Source organism: Rhinopithecus bieti, unplaced genomic scaffold (genome assembly GCF_001698545.2).
Source record: "Rhinopithecus bieti isolate Rb0 unplaced genomic scaffold, ASM169854v2 scaffold_11110, whole genome shotgun sequence".
In the NCBI taxonomy this organism is placed as follows: domain Eukaryota; kingdom Metazoa; phylum Chordata; class Mammalia; order Primates; family Cercopithecidae; genus Rhinopithecus; species Rhinopithecus bieti.
In genome coordinates this window covers 281259-306008 of record NW_016806890.1, presented here as the reverse complement: position 1 = coordinate 306008, position 24750 = coordinate 281259, and the positions used below count along the sequence as shown (strand labels likewise).

General features: G+C 36.5%; 1 protein-coding gene across 13 annotated transcripts in view; it reads left to right on the top strand.

Moving 5' to 3' along the window:
* CARMIL1 (capping protein regulator and myosin 1 linker 1) overlaps positions 1-24750 on the top strand; it is a 348526-nt gene that overhangs the window by 248691 nt on the left and 75085 nt on the right. For all 13 annotated transcript variants that reach the window (XM_017878500.1, XM_017878499.1, XM_017878501.1 and 10 more), the window contains 3 exons: positions 6156-6254; positions 15276-15404; positions 17330-17461. In XM_017878500.1, coding sequence (XP_017733989.1) covers positions 6156-6254; positions 15276-15404; positions 17330-17461 — 360 coding nt within the window. The remainder of the gene's footprint in view (positions 1-6155; positions 6255-15275; positions 15405-17329; positions 17462-24750) is intronic.

The window sequence follows — 24750 nt, the reverse complement described above, 5'->3', positions numbered from 1 at the left end:
TCCAGTTTTTGCCCATTCAGTATGATATTAGCTGTGGGTTTGCCATAAATAGCTCTTACTATTTTGAGATATGTTCCATCAATACTGAATTTATTGAGAGTTTTTAGCATGAAGGGCTGTTGAATTTTGTCAAAGAAAAAAGCAAATTATTAAGCCTCAGAAACTGGGGTGGGACTTAGCATTTGTGTTTTCACAAGCTTTCCTGGTGTTTGTAAAGTTTGAGAATCCCTGCTATATTCCAGACATCCTTTTTCTTTCCTGACTACCATGCAGGTCTGTTGAGATTGAAACAAGTGTCAGCTCATCTAGGAAGACTTCTCAGAGGCCCTTTCCTTCCCTAGGTGTGTGGTCTTCGGATTTCCTGTGCTCCTCTCTGTCATTGGCCTTGCAACATTGATTTAAGTTACCTGGCTCCATGATTTTTTCTCCTAATGGTCCATGAGTTATTTGAAGGCAGAGCTTATGTATTTTTTCATCTTTTTTATTCTCACAGCTAGCACAGTGCCTGGTGTGTATGGTTGGATACTTCATTGATTGATTGGTTGAGAGGGTCTCACTGTGTTGCCCAAGCTGGAGTGCAGTGGTGCAGTCATGGCTCACTGCAGCCTCAACCACCTGTGCTCACGTGATCCTCCCATCTCAACCAGGACTACAAGCATATGCTACTCTGCCCAGCTAATTTTTCAAATTTTTTATAGAGACGAGGTTTCACTATGTTGCCCAAGCTGGTTTCAAACTCCCGCACTCAAGCAATCCTCCCGCATTGGCCTCCCAAAGTGTTGGGATTATAGGCGTGAGCCACCATGCCTGGTCACTTGAATGCTTTTTAGGCATATGTGATTGGAGATGGGAGAGGGAAAAGCTGTAGTATGGCAAAATAAATCAAGATTTGAATTTAGAATATCTGACTTAAAATTAAACTCTTCTCATAACCTTCAATAAGTTACTCAATTTTTCTGAACTTTATTTTTTTTCAACTATGTAGGTAGGAAAAATAAAACTATGTAATAATGGTTAGCTGACAATATATAATTCTTACTAGGTGTCTGGCACTGTTTTAAATGTTTTACATAAATTAATACATGTATTCCTTAGAAAACAATGCAGTAGGTTCTATTATTACAGATATGGAAAACAAAGAGCAGGAAGATTAATTTGCCTAAGGTGACCATGAGGATCCGGTGACACAGTATATGTGAAAAGGAGTTTGTGAAAAGCTACATAAAAATATTAGATATCTTTATAATTTCTAATAGGATACTAATCAGCTTTGAAAAAATGACATATTCTAGAGAAACCAGATTTCTGATTTCAGATTTGAATTCTCAAGAGTTTGGAAGTTATCACTCCCATCCTCACAACAGCAAAAATGCCTGAACAAACAAACTCGATGACTTTCCTTAGATCTATCAAAGAACTTAAGCCACAAGGAAAACTATCACCCTGAAAACTGGGGACTGGAAAGAGAGGTGCAGAGAATCACAGTGAATCATAGCCAAGATCAGCCAGGAGCAGAAGCTAGTAGAATAATAACTTATAGGAGCACTTAAACAGTAAGTGATGAATTGCCACAGTCTTAGCATAGACTAGGATGAGAGCTAAAAACTCCTAGGGGTCCAGTTTTAGGGAACCCTAACCCTTTCATGGATTTTACTTCCATGAGTCCCATCAGGCTATCGCAGTCAAGATTGGAGAGAAATTTCTTTTTTTTTTTTTCTGACGGGAAAGAGGAAAATAACCATTTTGAAATATACTTAGAGCATTCTGTTCTAAATAACAAAGGTCTACCAGCCAAAGAAACCACTTTAGTAGGATCTTACCTGAACAGGGGAAAGATAATTAAACAACCCTTCCTCTCTAGCCTTTATGTCTCACATAAGGGATAGGGTTAAAAAGGATAAGAAATATTTCTGAAGGCCATAGCCCAGGGACCAGGATTGCTTAAAACAAACAAATAAAACTAATCATAAGATTATAGAATACTCCCCCTTCCTAACACCTTATCACCACATCAAATAAAATAACAGTGGATTATAACTGAGCAAACTGCAAGACACAGATTGTAATTAAGAAAGAATTTCTAGGGAAACCCCAAAATAACGGGATACAAAAGCAAAAACACTAGAGGAAATCAAAGCCTCTGGCACATACAGCTACAACAAATACTAAACAGAGCCCAGCTCTTAGCCAGTTAATATATGAAACCTCACACTAAAAGGCTGATTACCTCAGTTTATATTACCAGATATATCATTTTCAGCTTTCAGCCAAAAATTACAAAGCATGTTAAAAAGCAACAAGCAAAGTGTGAAAGAGACAAAACAAGCATCAGAACGAGACTTATATATGATACCAGTTTTGGAATTATCAGAGCCTTTAAATAACCATGATTAACTTGTTAAGGGCTTTAGTGGGAAAGCAGACAGCATACAAAAACAGATGGGTAATGTAAGCAGGAGATAAAAGCTCTTAAGAAAAAAAAATTAAAAGGAAATACTAGAGATAAAAAACCTGTAACAAAAATGAAGAATGCCTTTGATGAGGTTATTGGTAGACTGGACGTGGCTGAGGGAAGAATCATTGAGCTCTAAGATTCTTCAATAGAAACTTCCCAAACTGAATTGCAAAAAGAAAAAAAAAAAGAAAAGAAAAGAACAGACTATCCCAGCACTGTGGGATAATTATAGAAGATGAAACTTGCAGCTAATGGGAATACCAGAAGGAAAGTAAAGAGAGAAAGGAACAGAAGAAATATCGGAAGTAATAATGGCTGATAATTTTCTGAAATTCACAACAGACACTAAACTACAAATCCAGAAAGGTCAGAGACCACCAAACAGGATAAATACCAAAAAAGCACACATAGGTATAGCAAATTCAAAATGTGGATAACCAACGACAAAGAGACAATCTTTAGAGAATGTAGACTAAAAAAACACCTGTGTATTGAGAAACCAGGATAAGAATTACTCTTTTTGTCAGAAACCATGTAAGTAAGAAGAGAGTGGAGTGAAATATTTAAAGTGTTGATGCAAAAAATCCCTAGCAGCCTAGAATTCTGTATCTAGGAAAATTATCCTTCAAAAGTAATGGAGAAATAAAGACTTTCTAGGATAAACGAAAACTGAGGGACTATAGCACTAGTAGATCTGTCTTGCAAGAAATGTTAAAAGTTCTTCATGGAGAAGGAAAATGATATAGATTAGAAATTGGATCTACATAAAGAAAGGAAGAGCATCAGAGGGAATAAAATAAAGTAATAGTATATTTTTCTTATTATGAATTGATATAATAGATGACTGTTTTTTCAGAGTAGTAATAACCACAATGTACTGGGTGAATGTGGTATAAAGGATGGAAAAGGAACTGACAATCTTATGTTATAAGGTACCTACTACACTACTCATGAATCAATATAGCATTATTTAAAAGTAGACTTGGATTATTTATAAATGCATATTGCAAACACTAAGACAAACACTAAAAACTTTTTTAAAAGGAGTATAATTGGTAAACTAGGAGAGAAGAGAAATGTAACCATACAAAATGCTTAAAGACACAAAACAAATGTAATAAATAGAAAACAGTTACAAACATGGTAGATATGAATCCTACTATATTAAGACATAATTGACAGGCCAGAAAATTGAAAATAGGTACAGAAAATGGACATTCAGGACAAAGTATGCAGATATGTTAACTGTAACATTTGTGCTTTGTTAATAAAAAATAGGTGACTTTAAAGCTTGTGTTTATTGGTTTCTCTTCTCTCCCCTCCCCTCTCCTTCCCTCTTGTTCTCCTGTTCTTCTCCCCTCCTTCACCTCTCATTTCCTTTTCCTCTCCTTTCCTCTTCTGTTCTTTTTTTTTTCTGAGACAAGGTCTCACTCTGTTGTCCAGGCCAGAGTACAGTGGCGCAGTCATAGCTCACTGTAGCCTCGAATTCCTGAGCTCAAGTGATCCTGCCGCTTCAGCCTCCTGAGTAGCTAAAACTACAGGAGTAAGCCATAATGCCTGGCTAGTTTTTTCATTTTTTGTAGAGATGAGATCTTGCTACGTTGCCCATGCTGGTCTCCAACTCCTGGGCTCAAGTGATCCTCCTGCCTCAGCCTCCCAAAGTGTTGGGATTCAAGCGTGAACCACCACACCCAGCCTATTGATTTTTCTTGTAAAACTTGCTGTGTTCTTATATATTCGTTTTTACTTTAATAGGTAGATTTTGTCTTCTGGAAAAAAATATGACTATTTAGTTTTACTCTGCAGAAGAAAAAAATAATGTGATTCAATACTCAATCTTAAAAATACGCGCGCGCACACACACACACACACACACACGATTCCTTTACTAAAATACAGATTTTTTTGTTTCGTTTTTGCTTCTTGCTCTGTTTCAGCAGTGGGACCAGAGATGTCTAACTAGCTCTAGGTTATCTCCCAGCTTGCTCTCAGCTGTCCAGGGAAGCCCAGTAAACATGATAATGACCCCTTTGGTCCTTCAGGAGGTGGGTTTTCTGTCCTTAGTCTGAAATGGTACATGCAAGCAAAGTTTACCCTATTAATCTAAGATGCAAATAATTGTGGTGGTGGTGTATACAGACCTGATATTAAAGTCACTTGAAAATTGTTACTGTTTCTTCCTTTTGAACTGGTTTTTAGAAGCAAGCTTTAGAGTATTACTTTAAAAAAAATTCCTTCCTGGCTTAAGTCCATAAAGCACCACTGGTGCATCTGGGGAAATATCTGGAAGGCATGAGCCAGCCTTGGATGCACTGCTTGTGTGTGAGATGAGCCTTCTGAAAAAGCAACCTTCTCTCAGACCCAGCCACAGCCAGTGCTGCAGTGAGGCCAAATGATTTAATAAAGCAAAAGGACCGGAAGCTGGATGGTGGTGTGTGCCTGTCATATATTTCAGGCAAGAATCTTTTTGGCAAAATATTTTGCATTGATAGTCATGTCACCTTGGAAAGAGATGACTTCTTGGGAAGCAGCAAGAGAAAGTAATGTAATATACTGTAAAGGCATTAATGTGTCACTTTAATGATGTTTCATTTCAGGTATCTTTTCGTTTTTATAATTTCTTCTTTTATGTTTAATGGAAAGGTACATTTTGTTCCGCTTTATATTTTCAAGGGATGATCGTAATTATAGTCTGTATTTTAATAGTTTCTAATTGATATTAAGTAGTAGTCATTTTAGCATATGGAAAATAAAAATTAAAATGTAAATATACTTAGAGCTTCGCAGTTATTAGAAGTTCTTAACCACGGAACTGCTGTGACAAATTAAAAGCTAAATGGTTAAGTGATGTTATTAAAACAAACAAAAGAACAAATTTAAAAAAATAGATGACAAAATTTACCAACCTCAGATTATGCCTTTAAAAACGTCTTTATAGTACCTATCATTCTTAATAGTTAACCTGGCATTTTTGTTAAATATGTATTTATTACATATTGTTCTTCTTGAATGCCTATTTTAATCTAGTTATTTGTACCTTTGAATTTTCATAGTAGATAATCTATATATAAAATACAGAAATCCATTTTTTATTTGCTATAATTTTAATAATTCAGTCCTGTTTTTGAGAAAATATGAAAATTTGATGGGTTAATGAAATTAGTATATGTCTTTGAGTTGTACCAGCCTGTATCCTTCAAATGTATTAGCGATTCTCTCTGCCTCTTTTTATGTTAAAATAAAGAATTTTCTAAGTGCTGATACATTCTACAACTGGAATAAGGCTATAAGAGATTCAGAGAACACTACCCTTATTCCTTGGGGATATTTATTTAACTTCTGAACTGTTGGGGAGTTAAAAATTCATGTGAGAGAAGGATTGAGGTTGTGTGCTGAAAGTGATGAAAAGTCACGAAGTGGGGTCTCTAACCCTGCAGGCAATTAAAAACCTGCTTATCTTTTTCAACTACTGAGTTACACAAAATTACTCCAATTACCTGCAAGTTGAATCTCTAACTAAAACCACCAGTACTTACAATGAAAGCCAGTTTCTCCATCCCATGTGTTTTGTGGGGTCAAGGCACTGGCAGGATGTGTGTATTAGCCCTTTGGTTTGTTCAGCAACTGACTGTTTCACTTGTACTTTATTCTCTGCTGGGTTGAAATGTATTCATGAGGGATACCTGTGCTTTATTTCCAGATAGAAAACTACCTGCTACGAAATCACGAGACTAGAAAATACCTTCAAGAGCAGGCCTACCGCCTGCAGCAGGGTATTGTCACCAGCACCACCCAGCAGGTAAGCGAGCCAGTGCTTGTGACTTCTCCTTCTGTTCTTAACTGACCCTCTGAGAGCAAAAGACTTCTAGCATTTGAATCATTTCCAATGGGTCAGTAAGAACTAGTTTTTGAAAATGACAACAAATCTAAGTAGAGTTTTAGGGAAGATACTGAAGGAGGAAAAGGTAGGCTAATTCTAATGCTAAATATGCACTTTTAATTATCAGTCAACAATTGCCAGTAAGATAGGTTTCTATACAAATATTAGGAACTTTTGGTTATAATAGATAACAAAATCTGAAAGTGATCAAATTTGCTACTTTGGAGACATTCTGTTCCTTTCTCTTTATTCCTTCACACTTCCATGGGTAGAATACAGATTCCCAGATTTTATGTTGACAATGTCAGGTTCATTAAAAAAAGAAAAAAAAAAATTCTGAGATTCTTTTGAAGAAAAGTTTGGTGAATATTAATTAACACATGCTGTAGAGAAACTGAGGTGTTTTTCTCTTATACTGCATTCCTCTTCGCTCTACTCAGCTTTACCGAGGAAACGGAATTATAATAATTTAAAAAAAGTGAAATATTTCTTTTCAAAAAATTAACCAAAACCAAAAATCACAAGCTATTTGAGGAAAGCAATTTATGTGTCAAAGAGCAAGACGAACAAAGGAATTGAGCTCAGATAATGCAGAGTACAGCAGAGAGCTTTAAAAAAAATTGTCATTGTAAGTTCATTGGGACTACAGAGAATGATATGTCCATAAAATAAGAATAGGCTGCTATGAACAGGAGTAGTCAGAGAATAAGAACAGTGCTTAACAATTAAAATTATGATACTCTGGTACAGAATTAAATAAACTGATAGGACCAAACTAAGCTGGTCCTCTGGAAGAAAAAGTAGAGCAAATCTTCATGGCTTATAATAAAAAAAAGACAAAGATTAAAAATAGGAAAGCAAAGTAAGTGAAATGGTGAACTGACTTAGAATAATCAACAGCCTTCTAATGGAGCTTCAAAATTATTATAAAAATGAGAGATATTAGAGGACAGAAAATAATAGAAAACCATTTCATATGAGTCTTGGGATTGATATAGCCCAATAGAATTGATCAGAATGAGTGGGCAAAGGGATCCACACCTAAATATATCTTGGTGGAATCTCAGAACACCTAGAATAAAGGAAAAAAAAATCTCAAAGAGTTCCAGAAAGAAAAGAGTTCCAGGCTGGATGCCATGACTCACGCCTGTAATTACAGCACTTGGGAGGTTGAGACAGGTGGATCACTTGAGGTCAGGAGTTTCAGACCTGTCTGGCCAACATGGTGAAACCCTGTCTCGACTGAACGTACAAAAGAAAAAGTAGCCAGGCGTAGTGGCACAGACCTGTACTCCCAGCTACTTGGGAGGCGGAAGCAGGAGAATCACTTGAACCTGGGAGGTAGAGGTTGCAGTGGGCCAAGTTCGTGTGAGACTCTGACTCAAAAAAAAAAAAAACAGTTCCAGAAAGAGTAAATGGACTATCTTACAAGGGAACTAGAATCATTTGTTAGCATCAATCCCAATTAGTATACGTAAACGAGGTAACGTCTTCCTAGTTTGGAAATGGATTTATTTTGGACCAAGAATTGTATACCTAGCTGTTTTCAGACATGAACTCAGAAATTTTATTCCCTTCGTATTCCATATGTGAAAAAAAGTTACTTGAATAAATTCTCAAACAGGAAAGTACGCAATATGAGGTATAAACAGGATATGATAGCAGAGATGAAATCGTAGAAGTTTTACAAGCTGAAAGAAAGTTCTTAAAAATCACCGCTTTGGGAAAATCTATTTTGAGCTACGGGGTTAAGGGACGTGGGATTGGCATGTTTTTCTCTGGGGCAGCCATAATCACAACTTTATAACTACATTTTAGAGGGTTTAAAATTTTAGTATTAGACAAGAATGGCAGTCTTAATTATTGCTACATAACAGATTGTAAATGTTGAAAATCACAATAATGTAAAGGTAATGAAACATACTAAAATTAGAAGTTTAAGAGGGAGAAAGTTGAATGGTATTGTAAGTATGCTAAATGTGTAGTTTTATTTCATGCTATTTTCTATAATTCATAAATCAAAAACATAAAAATAAGTATCCTATTTAAATTTAAAATGGAAGCCACCAGAGGAATTAAAGGAGCAGAGGCTTTCAAAAGAATTTTTCTCTGCAAATTGAAAAGAATTGACTAGTAGGGAAATTTTTGTCATTTTAGACCATGTTGAATGGCTCACATTATTTTTTATCTTGTTAAAAATGTTATTTAATTTTTTGTTGCTTCTTCTTAACAGAGAATGAAAGAAAGATGTCCATAATAAAAATGTCATGTGTAATATTCCAATTAGGTAAAATATGGATGACTATATAGATAGGCATAGAGACGTGTGAAAGGGTGTTCATCACAATATTAATGATGGTTATTTTAGGTGATATGAAAGGCGTATTTTATTCTCTTATACTTCTCAGTATGGTTTGAATGTTTTACAGTAAATATGCATTGTTTAAGCAAGAAAAAGTAAACCAATATGTGTTGAGAAGAAAAGTTGTACTGGTGAAGTAGCAGGACTTTTGATAAAGAAGCCATTATTTTGACCTTACCAGTCCCTTAAAAATCTAATTTATTTTCCTGCAAAGAACTAATACTAGCCTAGTATTTTATGGTTTACTATTATTAACAGGTTTGTGTGTTTAACATGAAAAGCAGTGAAAGTTACATTGAAACTTTGTCTTGTGTTCCTTTATGAGCTACAATAATGAAGACTTCTCACTCTGTCACCCAGGCTGGAGTGCGGTGGCGCAATCTCAGCTCACTGCCAACCCCTGTCTCCCGGGTTCAAGCAATTCTTCTGCCTCAGCTTCCTGAGTAGCTGGGATTACAGACACCCACCACCATGCCCGGCTAATTTTTGTATTTTTAGTAGAGACAGGGTTTCACCATGTTGCCCAGGCTGGTCTCGAACTCCTCACCTCAAGTGATCCACCCACCATGGCCTCCCAAAGTGCTGGGATTACAGGTGTAAGCTACCGTGCCCGGCCCAAGACTTCTTTTCTTTTCTTTCTTTTTTTTTCCTTTTTTTTGAGACGGAGTTGAGCTCTTGTTGCTCAGGCTGGAGTCCAATGGCACGATCCTGGCTCACTGCAACCTCCGCCTCCAGGTTCAAGCGATTCTCCTGCCTCAGCCTTTCTTTTCTTAATATAATATCTTTCCAACTTTTTCCCCCTAATTCAGAGCGGATTTTGCCCATCCAAAAGAAATTACAGCATTAACCTTTAATGCTTATTCTTTTTTTTTTTTTGAGACGGAGTCTCGCTCTGTCACCCAGGCTGGAGTGCAGTGGCCAGATCTCAGCTCACTGCAAGCTCCGCCTCCCGGGTTCACGCCATTCTCCTGCCTCAGCCTCCCGAGTAGCTGGGATTACAGGCACCACCACCTCGCCCAGCTAGGTATTTTTAGTGGAGACGGGGTTTCAAGTACGTTTCATCAATTGAGAAAAAATTGTACACAAGAGCAGTTGGTGGATGTTTAATTCTGCATAGATGGCATTATTCTGAATTATCTGAGTCATTATGTAGTAGGTATATTGCCACCTTTACACTTTGGGAATTTCTTAGGACATTATGATTAGCAGTTTTTAGACTTGAATCATTTTAGTCACTTCAGGAGAGATTTACCTTGAAGATTCCAAAAACCCGAATATAGAAAGGATAGACCCTCTGTGACTAATGCCCCTGCCAACTTGATAACCATCGTTCTCAGTCATCATTCTCAGGTGACATCAAAGGCATTAAAGAATGTTTTAATGAAATATTGAAGTCTCATAACTGCTTATATTTGTTTTTGTCTGGTGACTTTGATTAGGAAATATTTTGTAAGACTCAACATTCTACGTTCGTTTTTGATACCTTCTTTTCCAGATGATAAAGCCTCTTAATTAGGACTCAGCAAACCTTTTCTGTAAAAAGCCATATAGTAAATATTTTACTAGTTTTGGAGCCCATAGGATCTCTGTTGCAGCTACTCAACTCTTCTGTGGTAGAGTGAAAGCCACCACAGAAATATGTAAATGATTGAGTGTTACAATAAAACTGTAGTTATGAAAACAGGCCCAGAATTGCCTGCCACTCGCCACACTCTTCTCTTTAGCTTTCTCACCAAGAAAGAAAGGGGGAGGGGGGGAGAGAGAGAAAGAAAGAGGGAAAGAAGGAGAGAAAGAAAGAGGAGGCAGGGGAGGGGGCTTTACTGCTTACAGCTATTTGCTTGGTATATTCTCTTTCCTCTTTCATGTGCACATCTTTACGTTTGCAGTCCTAACTTTGTTAAACACTCACTTTGCAACCTTTTGAAAAATGGCCTCTGTCCCTCTTTAACTGCTGAAATGGCTCTTTCATTGGTTTCTTTGTCAAAAAGTGTCGGGGCCTTTTCTCCTTCTTCATCTCTTGATAAAAGGAGGCAGAATATTATGGTTAAGAATCTGGGCTCTCAAGTCAGATGACCCCAGACGTAAATCCAGGCTCTGCTATTCCCTGTGTGAACTTACGTTAGTCACTTACTAACCTCTTTAAGCCTCAGTTTTTTCATCTGTTTACTGGGGATGATGATAGTACCCATCTATGAAGGTGCTATAAAGAGTGACTGAGATAATGCTTGAAAAGTATTTGGCTTCTTACCACTAAACATTAATGTTTTTTTTGGCTGTTATTTTTATTATTACAGTTACCATCATTGTTATGGACCATCTCATCTTTCTTAAAACTCAATTATTAGTTCATTGGACAATGTGCCATTCTGAATGTCCTTCTGCCACTCTTGTGTCTTACCTTCTGCTTTCTACACAACTCTTTCTCTTTTCATATCCCCAGTGGAGGATTTTTTTCAAAGCTTTGTATTTAGTGTTCTTTTCCTTTGGCTATTTACTTCTGTTTTAACTCTCTCATCTGTAGATGACTCCTGGATCTAACCATTCAGTCCCTGTTTCTTTCCAGAGAGCCCTATCTTGCCACTTATTTTTTTCAGCATCTCCACCCCTTTGGCATTCTGAGATATCAGCCATTAAGACCAAACTCATCCTTTTGAACTCTTGATTTTGCCGTTTCACTCAGGAACGTCATCATTCACTGAGGGTTGAACCTTTGGAATCATCTTGAACTCTTCATTTGCTTTCCCCATCCATTACCCATTATACACTGTCCAGTGGCTGCAAAAGATACTTGTTTTGTTTTTATTTATACTACCAGCCCTCTTGCTAAGGTCTTTTTACTAACTACCTTCTATGTCTTTTTTTTTTTTTTTTTTTTTTTTAACAAGAACTGCAAGAACTAGTTTTTTCATCTTCCGTGTCTCCTCCTGCTTTCCACAGCCCATGCCCTTTGTATCAGGGAAGCTGAGCCACCATGAATATTTATATGGTAAGGGATTTCTAGAGCTCACAATTGTCGGGGAGAGCTGGGGAAGTGGCGCTCTGTGCCTTGGACACCATGTTCAACCTCTTAGCCTGCACCGGAGTGCTGTAATGTCCTGCCTTAACCCATCATTCCAATCTGATCTCCCACTATAAGGTGCCTCTGTTCCTAACCAGGAGATAGGAGTCATGGTGTCAGGATGTACCGCTGCTTGGGTTCATTCTTTTGCTTAACAATCCGTTTTGTTTTCTCAATCTGTACAAATCTTTCAGGACTCAGCTAAACAAGAAATAAAAGTTGTTCTTAACCTCACCTAGGTGTGATTCCTCCTTTGGCTAAAATTTTTTAAAAGCTTATATCATTCATTTATCATAAACAGTTGTAAAGGTCTGTAACATGGCAGGCACTATCTTAAGAAATAGGAATTCAGCAGTGAAGAAAATAAAATGTTCATGTCCTTGTGGATATTATATTATGTAGCACTTTGTGTCTTATGTTACTGTTAATTGTGAATATTTCTTCCCACTTCTAGGTTTTTAAGTTGCTGATGGCAAGGGGTAACATTTTTCAACACTGTATCTCCTCTATGCCAGGTGTTCAGTTTATTTCTGTTGAATGGAATAAAAAAACAGATGTGGAGAGTGATAAAATTTTCTATGAATAAGCTGTTTGCTGGAAGTAAGATCAGTTGTATCAACTTGTGAGCAACAACAGATGACATTTATTGCTAATAGTTGTAGTTCTTACACATGGGTTCAATAGCCCAGTATATTTGAAAAAGCCTAGGTAGTCACCAGCAAGTGTGATATGAGTTAGTGGTGTGACATAGTTGCCAAAGAAACCAATTTGACTTGTACTGTATTAATGAAGGTATACTTTCTACAGTAAGGAAGCTCAGCTCTGTGCTTACCAGTCCACTCTTATGTTACAATCCATTTCACTGAGGAGGCCATACTTCATCAGGTTCTAGGTGGAAGACAAAATGCAGAAGTGACTTACAGGAAAGGAGGTCAAGGACTGCAGAACTGTGTCAGTGTAGGCATGGGAAAAGGAGCTGGGAATGTTAAACCTGAAGAAAAGAACGCTAAGGAAGAAAAGATGGGTGTATTTAAATATATGCAAGACTGTCACTGGAAGAGATCATATGATTGTGCAGGGTGTTCACAAGGGTAAGATATGGGAACTGCAGGAAGGATGTAAGAAGACAGATTTGAGACTCAAAACCATGTCTGGGAATGACAGGGTACATTTTCTTGGAAGGAATTGAACTTCGTAAACTATGGCAGTCAACAACTTTTCTGTGTAGCTTTAGAGAAACTGAACAGTATAGGGTTAAGGTGAAATAGAGAGGTTAAACTAAACAGCCCTTACACAACCATCTTCTATGAGGTCTTCTAATGGAGTAACCCAAGAGATTATAGCCTTTCAGATTGCATCTCATTTATTTTTCATATTTATGTACTTGAGAGATGAATTATGAACTGAAACCCCTTGATTTACTTTTTTCAAAATTTTCAATTTGTACTCTGTGTAATCATTGTATGTCATCTTAAATAGTTTACCTTTTCTGAGCTTTGAGCTCTTTCATGGTAAAGGATCTAAATGTGGTCTGTTGAGCTATGCGCAGAAGAATCTTGGAGACGTGAGATTTTATGTCTCCTTTGAATTGAAGAACTTAATTTTGATTTTTCTTTTGGATGACATTTTAAAATGTTCTACTTAAAGACCATTTTTGTTAAATTCTTGTAAACCCTCTCTCCTTGGTGAATGCTTAAGGGCATACATTTCAAGCATCTCTTTGGTCTCATGGCGATTAAAGATATCAGCTTTATAGTGCCTCATCCACATGCCTCTCAAATTAGCCTATTGTGGCCCCAAATGTATATCAGTTTCTTTCTTAGTGTGTGGTTTATTTGTCTCTTGAAATTGGGCATTCATTCTTTGTAAAATATGAATTATTGATGACCCTTTTTGCTTCAGGAAGCACAGATCAATACAATAGTTAGAAGAGTTATGATTTCTATCAATTAAGATTTTTAAAACCTTATAGTTAGCTCTATGCAGGGCATTGTGTAAATGCAGAAAGATATGATTTCTGCCTACAATCATAGGCAGGAATCATAACTTTCTTATCTTAAATTTTAGGGATTTTAGGCAGAGAATTTGATGTGAGAAGCAATATTCATATAACTTCTTTTTCCTGTGGAGATCTCAAGATACTAACTTATGTAACCTCAATATATTTTACAGCAATAGGAGCTGTTTTTATTATATATGAACTTTGGCATTACTGGCCCTTTATCAGTAATAGGTGCTTTGAGTGGTGTTATTTTACTGAATTGTCTTCATAACACACTAGTAAAGAAGGTGCGGTAGATATTATGAACCTGACTTTACAAAGAAAAAGGCAAGAGAGATGGCAGTGCTGCAGCAAGTAAACATGGGCTTTGTAATCAGACTTGAAGTCTTCGGAATAGTGTGTAAAAGTCTCTTATCATTTTGAAATATATGGGGGAAGAAGGGCAGACTTTAGCTTCCTATAGTTATGATATCAAATAATTCAAAATAGAGAAGTGCGAATTTAACTAAAAAAAGAATATTGTTTGTCTCCTCTACCAAATGAATTATCAGATGGAAGAGGACTCTTGACATGTAAGGTCTTTGAAGCATGAATAATTTTTTTAAGAACATGAAATAGATAGACAACCGGCAGCTCTGACGAAAATATTGGAGACACTTTTAAAACCACACTGTAGTTATCTTTTTCTTCAGACTTCTTGGCTTCCTTCATGCTTTCTTGTATGAGTACAAATATAGAAGAGCATAATCTTACCTTTTGTAATATTTTTTATCTACCATAGGGATCCACCATCTCCCATTGGGTTTTGTATTTATATCCTTTAAACAGTTGAGAATGATTTAGGTGCAATTAACCTGGCAGGGGAGGCATCTTACTATAATAGAAACTAGACGATACTGACTTTATTATTACCTATGTCAGTATAATAAAACTTCAATTTGTTTTGTTTTTTTGGTGGCTCTTAGTTTACAAAGAAAATACTTGATGTAATTGAATCGATTTTAAAATACCGATTTTTAAGAGATACTCTGGTTTCTATAGTATTGAGACCAACTGGCTGTCGGGCATCATTTTGTAGTCATTGTAACAGTCTCAGTGTTGCACATTTTATTTCTCTGTTTCCTCAGTACCTAATTCTAACACATAGAGGGTGCTCACTAAAAGTTAATGAAGGAGTTAGTATCTAGCAAAATGTCACCAAGTGAGCTTCTGAATCATCAAGAAGTGTTCACTTTTGTTCTGTGTGCTGCATTCCCTAAGGCAGGAAAGGGGACTGAAATGCCTTCAATTTTTTTCTGGCATTAAAGTTGCCAAAGGTTACTTGCATGAATAAAGTAAATTAATAATTGCTTATAAGCAGCATTCTCAATGATTCCAGTTAGAAGGGTTTGAGGTTTTCATCCTCATGCATTCTGTGGTTTGCTGAAGTTTTTTTCATACTCCTTCATTCTGTGTTTCCTTCTATCTGAATATCGGTGGGGCTGACTTGGATGCTTACCTTTTTCTGGTTTGGAGCAGATGATTGACAGAATATGTGTGAAAGTACAAGATCATCTCAACTCCTTACGAAATTGTGGGGGAGATGCTATCCAGGAAGATTTAAAATCAGCAGAGCGGCTCATGCGTGATGCTAAGAACTCTAAAACGGTGAGTTTCACTTCAGTCTGTGTAAGAGTCTGGTGTAATAAAAGCATTTAATAAAATTTAGTTTTGGAAACCAGTTTCAACTTTCTTTCTCTCTCTACCCAATTCCAAGTTTACTAACAAGTGGCAAAGTGAACTGAATTAGCCTTGACCTCCTTTCTGTACCTGTGCTGATTACCAATAATCAAGATACAGAATAAAAAGCAGAGGGCCAGTGTGATTTACAGAGGGTGTGACTGGGCCCTCAACAACTGAGAGGGAGCTGTAGTTTAAATGAGTAATAGCTCATTTAAAATGATTCTGCTTCTAAGCTGATAACATGAAACTCCCCTCTGTTACCTCTAAAAGGAAGTTTCTCTCACATTAGACTTTGGTTCCCAATGTGTGACTTAGTGTAGAGCAAGGACTTAACTGTGAGTCAGAAAAACTGAGATCTAGTTTTGATTCTGCTGTTAGAATCACACAATCACTGAATGTCATGAGTATGAGGAATCTGTAGATCAATCAGATACTCTCGTGATACAATAAGAAATGTATATTTGGTCTTTGTTCCCAGTTCCTGATATGGAGCTTCTAAAACCCTCGTAATTTCCTGAGTGATAGGGATGATAGGAGCATCTTTTGTTATAATATTTGTTCTTTGTCCCTGGTTCCTGGCACAGAGCCTCTAAAACCCCTGTAATTTCCTGAGTGACAGAGATGATAATAGCATCTTTATTATTAATGAAAAGCCCCTCTCATCACACCAGAGTTTATCCTAATGAGGTGACTCTTCCTGTGCCCTAGAAAGTTGCAGGATAGGGAAGGTTGCCAGAGGAACCAGCCACGTTATTAGTGAACTGAATCTGTCAGCTCCACCCCCTGGACTCCATGGAAGTGGAGAGGGGCTGGAGATTGAATGGGCACCAATGGCCAATGATTTAATCAGTCATGTCTACGTAATGGGTCCTCCATAAAATGTCTAAACAGTAGTCTTCAGATAACTTTTGGGTTGATGAACTCATCAACATGCTGGGAGGTCTGTATACCTGGAGAGCGCCCCCGAAGCTCCCCCAGCTCCGTACTTCACCCTGTACATCTTCTGTTTGGCTACTCCTGAGCTGTATCTTTTATAATAAACCAGTAATCGTAAATAAAATGCTTGGCTGAGTTCTGTAAGTCATTTTAGCAAATTATGGAACCTGAGAAAGGATTTATGGGAACCCCTTGAATTTAAGGCTTGTTAGAAGTACCAGTAACAACCTGGGACCTGTGACTGCCATCTGAATTGAGGATAGTCTGGTGAGACTGAGTCCTTCACTTTTGTGATCCGAGGCAAACTCTGGGTAGACAGTGTCAGAATTGAATTGAATAGATTTGTAGGACACCCATTTAGTGTATGCAGAGAACTGGAGACTTGCCTGGTGTGGCAAGCACCTACACTTTTGGTGACAGAAGTGTTGTAAGTAAAAGCAGCTCAGCTTTCATACTGCAGATGAAGAAATTAAGACACGAAGCAGGGCTGGGCGCAGCGGTATGTGCCTGTAATCCCAGCTACTCGGGAGGCTGAGACAGGAGAATCGCTTGAAGCCGGGAGGCAGAGGTTGCAGTGAGCCGAGATCATGCCATTGCACTCCAGCCTGGGAAACAAAAGCAAAACTCCATCTCAAAAAGAAAAAAAAAAAGACATGAGGAGTTAATGTATTATTCCTGTGGTTTCAAAGCTGCTTAATGACAGAAGTGGTCAATGTGAAAGTCTCCTAATACCCAGTCTAGTGTTTCTTAGGGTTGCTATGACTCGTTGAATAAAAATGAATGCCCATAGTCTGTCAGTTTATTAATCCGTGCAAAGAGCCTTTGAGAAGAGATCCTTCTCATTCACTCTGCAATGGCTTTGATTGAAATATTTACTCAGTTATAAAGAGGTTTTTTTTTTATTTCTCTTACAGTTGTTACCAAATTTATACCATGTTGGTGGTGCATCTTGGGCGGGAGCCAGTGGCTTATTATCCAGTCCAATTCAGGAGACCCTGGAATCAATGGCTGGAGAAGTTACAAGAGTAGTAGATGAACAACTAAAGGTTTGTGGGATTTGTTATTTGGGAAATGAAATTGTTAAGATTTAACTATGTGTGATAGCATTTTATTCCATAGCTATCTGTGTTTTATAGATTTGTATGTGTGCATGCTGCAAAGATGTACTTGTAGTAAAAATTGAATACTGTGTCTTTTGCAGCTTCATTATAAGTTTTGGAAAGACTTCTTACATAATCATTTTTGATGGTAAACCTCTAAATGTACCTAATAAATTATGGGTTGCCACTGATAAAGGAATGATTGATTTCTATTAAGGGAGTAGAAAGAGAAGTGTGCTTCAGGAAAAAATACCTTCTGTTATTAACATCTGATTTAGAGAATGGGAAAAATGATGGTAAGTACATTTACATTACTTAGATAGTGCTTATATGGGGAGTCTGCCACTGGGTAAATAGATAATCTTGTAAGGAGCTGGTTGAAAGACTAGGAAAGGTATTTAAATGTAATTACAAGGTACTCAAAGTTGCAGAGACCTGCCTATAGATTCACTGAAAAAAAGGTAAAAAAAAAAAAAAAAAAGTTATTGAAATTTTAGGGGAATAGACTAATCTAAGACCAGCTTTTGCTTAAAGTAACTTCAAGAAACAGCTACACTAGATAAATTTCACATTCAGAAAGTTTTCATCACTTACAATCTGCCTATCAAGGCAGCCTGTAAACACTGTGTCTGAATTTGTATAAGTATTTGGCCGGTTTTATTCTGAGAACACAATTACTGCAGCATATAGGGATTTGAAGTGCAACTCACTAATAACTTTGCAGCATGTTAATTACTCTCTTTGAAAATTAAGTTAATGAAGGAGAAAATGTGGGGTTTTCTTTTTAAGGCGTTTAATCCCGTCTTCCTGTGCATATGATACAGAGAGACTCTGTGTGTCATTTTTATTTTATTTAATCATGGTGGTTTTATTCCATCCTGAGCAGAGACAAATGGGCAGAAAAGGAGTGGATGGTAGAGTTCTGCTAGACCATTTGTTAATTAATAGCACTTGTTTTATCCTCCATGAAGGATAACATATTTAAAACAAAATTGGCTTTGTTGTTTATTTTAACTGTAAAACTGACTTACTCTTTGTGAAATGTTTGAACAATACTAATATGTAGGGAATAAAAGAAAGTGAAAAAATCCCCTGAGATCCCAGAGTATCTCTGTTAATATCTTAGTGAATTTCTAGACATTCTGTGCCTATATAAACAGTTTTTTATATAAGTGATCATACTATACATACTGATTGGTAACCTTATTCTATGTGGTACAGTGTCATGAATACAATTATAGGTTGATGAATAATCATTTTAATGGCTATGTGGTATTCCATTGCATAGATGTACCAGCATAATTTATTTTATAATTTCTGATTAATTTAGTTAGGGTAAATGTCTATAACTGACCCATTGTTGTGTCAAATAGTATTATACTTTCATATGTATTCAGACACTGCTATTCATTAGTGCAGGCAATTGCTGATTTTGCCACATCTTTAACAACGCTAAGTTTATCAACCTTTTAATATTTTTCAATGTAATGGGGAAAAAAAATTTCCATTGTGTCTTTTTGTTTGTTTTTTGAGATGGTGTCTAGCTCTGTCACCCAGGCTGGAGTGCAGTGGCATGATCTCAGCTCACTGTAACCTCTGCCTCCTGGGTTCAAGCTATTCTCCCATGTCAGCCTCCCAAGTAGCTGGGACTACAGGTGCCAGCCACCGCGCCCAGCTAATTTTTGTATTTTTAGTAGAGACAGCGTTTTACCATATTAGCCAGACTGGTCTCAAACTCCTGACATCAGCTCAAGTGATCTGCCTGCCTCTGCCTCCCAAAGTGGTGGGATTATAGGCATGAGCCACCACTCCTGGCCTCATTGTGTTTTTTGGATTTCTTCAATAACTCAGTGATGCATCAAGTACTTTCATCCCCCCTTTGTATTTCTTCTTCTGTAAATTATGTATTCATATCCATTGCCTAATTTGTTTCATTTGTAAGAACTTATTCCATACTTATTACAAATTTGTAAGTATTTGTAAGAACTTATTCCATACTGAAGATTGGCCAGAATTTAAATGGGCATGAAACGTTTGTAACAGGACCTTTCCTATCAAACAGCTTCAAAATTGTCATTTCAACTGGTCTAAACGACAAACCACCCCTTATATCTTTGGTGTTCATTTTCTTCTCATTGCATGGAATTGTTGAAATGGATTCTTGCCAGTCTCTTTCTTAGGAGGGAGCAGAAGGAAAATATCTGAAGTATAACTATATGTATTTTTAAAAGCCTAAAATAATATAAATATATTTAGGATTCAAAATATTTTCTGTAAATAGGCATTTCCTACTTTTTTTTGAGGCTGATTTCTCTGACCCCTCTTTAAACATCCCCAGTGTTCTCCATTCATCATCGCCTCCTTGTTTGCAAATATCGTAGCATGCTTTTCTCTCATTCTCACTATTTCGAAGGTCCCAGGCCTCCAAATGGCCTTTTCCCCACCTTTTCCTGTTCCCTACTCCCTTGTTTTTATTATTCTCCATCCTTCTGAGTTTCAAGTTTCTTCTCCTTTGGGGATGTCTGGAATGAAGCAGAGAAAATCCTCAACCAAAGCATCTTAATTAAATGTATTTTAAAATGTTCTTTTAATTGGGTGCACATTTCAGTTTTGATACTTCTAATGGACTTCCTTATATTTCCTTCCAGTTTACATGACAAGTGGACAACCTTTTACTATTTTTAAAAAAATACCATTTGTCTATTTATATAAACTTCCACTGCATTGATTTTCTTAAAATTATGTAGGCAAAGTGTATTTTTAATATAACCAGTGTTCAGTTTTAAATCAAACTATTGTGTCTCTTATTGAATTCACTACTACTATCAAATTTTCCTAGTTAAAAGTTTCTTTTTTCTATTTCCCACATTCTCTAAAATTAACATGTTAAACTCGCAAGAGCTAAAGTCGATGGATTATCTTGTTTAAAAGTTATTTTGTAAAAATAGTTTTTATTATAGGAAGTGGTAGATTAAAAAAAGGAAGCCAACGGGCCTAGATTTGTGTCCTGGGTTTCCTGCTATGTGCTCTAAGCAAGTTGCCTAACTTTTTTGGACCACGTTTCCTTCTGCAAGATTATCTTGGCCTCATGATAATCAGGGGGATTTATTCCAGCTCTAATATTTAATCATCCTGTACCATGGCCAGTCATAGACATTTTGAACATTGAATGAGAATTAGTTCAAATAACTCTTTAAGCCATTTTTCCAAAGTATTATTTCAGAAAGCAAAATAAATGGCCAGATAAGCCGGCCTTCTTACTATACTTCCTGGAGGAGAATAAAGCAGTAAGTCTGGAGAAATTTCTTCTTTGAAGGAGATGATGTTTTCTCTAAACTGGCCTGTTTTAGGTATTTCAGAATGACAACAGTCCCCTGTTTTCCCTCTTTTGATCCTAACATTCATTTCTGGAGTAGTAGTAGATGAACAAGGGGGAATCGAATGTTTTAACATAAGGAAACATTCATTTCTCCCTTCTGGACTTAAAGTCTAGAGTATTTGTGTTGGCCTAGGAAATTCTTAATTTCATTCAGGGCTTAAATGGTAAAATACTTGACTGGTAAATTTCAGCTTTACTTAGGATATGAGGCCTGAGGGGTTTAGATGGCATTTTGTCAACTATTAACTCAGTTTGGCCAGAAGAGTTCTCGAGTTTTCTTCTTTCTAGACTTTATATTTTCCAAAGCAAAAGAAAGCAAGATTTCAGGACATTTTAGTATGGAAGTTGTATTTGCTGGTAATGAATTACAAGTCATTGGCTCACTGCAAGAATATAAGAGCATAGCTGCCAAGTTAAGGATATTAATCCAATTTATTTTGCAAATATTAAACAGGTTTCCTAAGTACCATTAGTTATTTTTACAGTTAAGAAATATAGACCCTCATAACTGTCATTAGAGATACATCAAAACAAAATTGGATTATCATGTTTCAAAAACAAGGCCTGTTCACTGCAAGTTGTCTGAAGGTAGTAAAACGGGGACTAACAAAATGAAGACTATATAAAAAAAAGTTAGGAAATATGGATAGAATGAGAAATTTAACATAAGCCTAATTTAGATTTCCCCCCAAAAAAGAAAACAGAGACTAGGGGAAGGCAACATTTGAAGAGATGACAGCTGAGAATTTCAGAGATGAATTAAAGACCAGAATCTTCTGATGCAGGAAACGCAGTGAAACCTAAAGCAGAATAGATAAAAGCAAATTTGCATCTAGAATCATTGTAATAAAAAGTGCAGAGCGCTGAAGATAAAGATCTTGAAAGGAGGCCAGAGTTGGTGGTTGGGGGCAGGCAGGGAGAGGCTCTTTTTTTATTACTTAAAAAAAGACCAGTATTAAGACTGACAGCTCACTTCTCAATAGTTAATGGAATCCAAAAGACAATGAAATAGTATCTTTAAACTTTAGAGAGTACATAACATATCAGTCTAGAATTATATACTCAATGGACCTAGTTTTTACAAGTGAAGGTGAAAGCATTTTCATCACTTCAAAAACTGAGATCATTTACTGTCACTGGACTACACACACACACACACACACACACACACACACACACACACCAAACACTAAAGGATATACTTTAGGACAAAGAAAAATTATCTAAAAATGTAGTCTGAGCTACAATTGTGAAAGACTAATGAGCCGGGAAGGTCCAAATATGGGGAAATGGTAACATTGCATGAAACAATGACATTAATGTCTAACATGCTGTAAAATTTTAAAAAGCAAATACTGAAAGTGAGTGTATAAGTTAGTAGAAAGTCAGTTAAAGCAATCCAAGGTCTTAGTTTTCTTCTGGAGAAGTGTTAAGAATTCAGCATTAGAACTGCATTGTCCAATGTGTTACGCATTAACCACATGTAGCCATTAAAATTACAATTAAACAAAATTTAAAATTCAGTTTCTCAGTTGCACTATGTACATTTCAAGAGCTCAGTAGCCACATGTGGCTGTTGCCTCCCTTATTGGACAGCACAGATATTCCTGTCATCTCAAAGTTCTTTTGGACTGTGTTGCTTTACACATGAAGTAAAATATGCATGTTAAAATTCCTAGTATAATCACTAAAACAGAGGCACTAAACTAGAAGTTATGCTGCATTTCTAGAAGAGCATTAGGAAATATTGGGTTATTTTTGGTGTCATAGTGACTGACATGGGGAGGTGACAGTGATCCTAAATATCATACAAGGTTGAGTTCCAAGCCAGAAGAATTGATCCCACCCAAATGGCCATAGAATAGGTATCACCAGAGAGAAACAGGTCTGTGAATAATGACAAATGGTCCAGTTTTCCAGAAATATGTAACAATTTCAAGTGTGTAAGCATCTAATCATATGGCTTCGTATATAAATGAATGAATAAGTGGACAAAATTACAAAGAAAAATGGACGAATTTGCCATTGTGGTAGAGATCTTTTAAAATAACTGCCCATAACTGATAGATCAAGTAAAATGATGATGAAGATTTGAACAACAGAAATCTCAACTGCAATCTAATGCAGCTATTCAATCAGTGCACAAAAAAAGGAGAATGTGAAATTTTTTTCAGGTGTCCGTAGAATATTTATGAAAAATGCCCACGAAGTCATTAAGGTCATCTGCACAATTTCAGAGACCATATTTTCTCGTCTCAATTCAAATAAGTTAGAAATTAATAACAAAAGATAGCTAAAAAAAAAAGACCCCACATGTTTATAAATTTAAAAATTACTTCTAACTCATGGGTCAAAGAGGAGGACATAATTTAAATCAGAGGATATAAGGAATTGAACAGTAGTGTAAATAGTAACATAAGAACCTGTAGGAGGCAACTAAACCAGTACTTAGGGTGAAATACATAATTTTAAGTACCAATATTGGAAGTGAGGAGAGGCTGAAAACTAATAAGCTGTTAATGGATAACTTAAAAAGTTAGCAGTGAGGGTCATGATGCCTACATGCTTTCAGGTGTTTCAGAGAGAGGGAGAAACAAATATTGCAAATTATTAGCAACTGGTGAATTTTAAGAGTTAGGGTAATAGATGTTTTTCGTCCTATTTTTTCCAATTTTTGCTAGGTCTAGATTTTTTTTTTTAATGGGGAAATACTTCCTTTAAAGTCAGGAATAAGGCAAAGATGTTTATTATCATCACTTCTATTCAGCTTTATACTGAAGGTCTTAGCCAGTGCAATATGATAAGCAAAAGAAATGAGAAATGTAAGAATTAAAAGGTAGAAAATTATCAGAATTTGCAGATTTTATGATGTCCTACATAGAAAACCCAAAAGAATCTGCAGGTAAGTTATTGAATTTGTATGACAAGGTTTCTAGATGTAGAACAATATGTAAAAAATGAGGCCAGGCATGATGGCTCACACCTGTAATCCCAGCACTTTGGGAAGCTGAGGCTGGAAGATCACTTGAGCCAAGGAGTTTGAGGCCAGCCTGTACAACACAGTGAGACCTCATCTCTACAAAAATTTTAAAAATTAGCTAGACATGGTGGCCCGTGCCTGTAGTCCCAGCAAGGTGGGAGTGAGCTATGATTACACCACTGCACTCCAGCCTGGGTGGCAGAATGATATCCTGTCTCAAAATAAATAAATAAATAAATAAATAAATAAATAAATAAATATTGTGTTTCTATATGTCAGCAACAACTAGTTAGAAAATGTCATTAAAAATAGTCACCATTTAAAATAGTAACAGAGAGCCTGGTATGGTGGCTCATGTTTATAATCCCAACACTTTGGGAAGCTGAGGCAGGTGGATCACCTGAGGTCAGGAGTTTGAGACCAGCCTGGCCAATATGGCAAAACCCCATCTCTACTAATAAAAACAAAAAAAATAGCCAGATGTGGTGGCAGATGCTTGTAATCCCAGCTATTCAGGAGGCTGAGGCAGAAGAATAGCTTGAACCCGGGAGATGTAGGTTGCAGTGAGCCGAGATCACGCCACCACTGCACTCCAGCCTGAGTGACAGAGCGAGACTCCATCTCAGAATAATAATAATAATAATAATAATAATAATAATAATAATAAAATAGTAACCGAAAAATCTAAAGTACCTAGGAAATAAATCACACAAAAATTTCTAACACCTCAATGGAGAAAGTTTATTGAGAGACTTTAAAGAAATTCTAAAGTAAAAATATGTGTCATATTTGTGGGTAGGGAAAGTTACTGTTACAGATGTCAGTTTTTCTCCAACTTTATCTGTTATTTGACAGTTCTAATAGACATTCCAATAG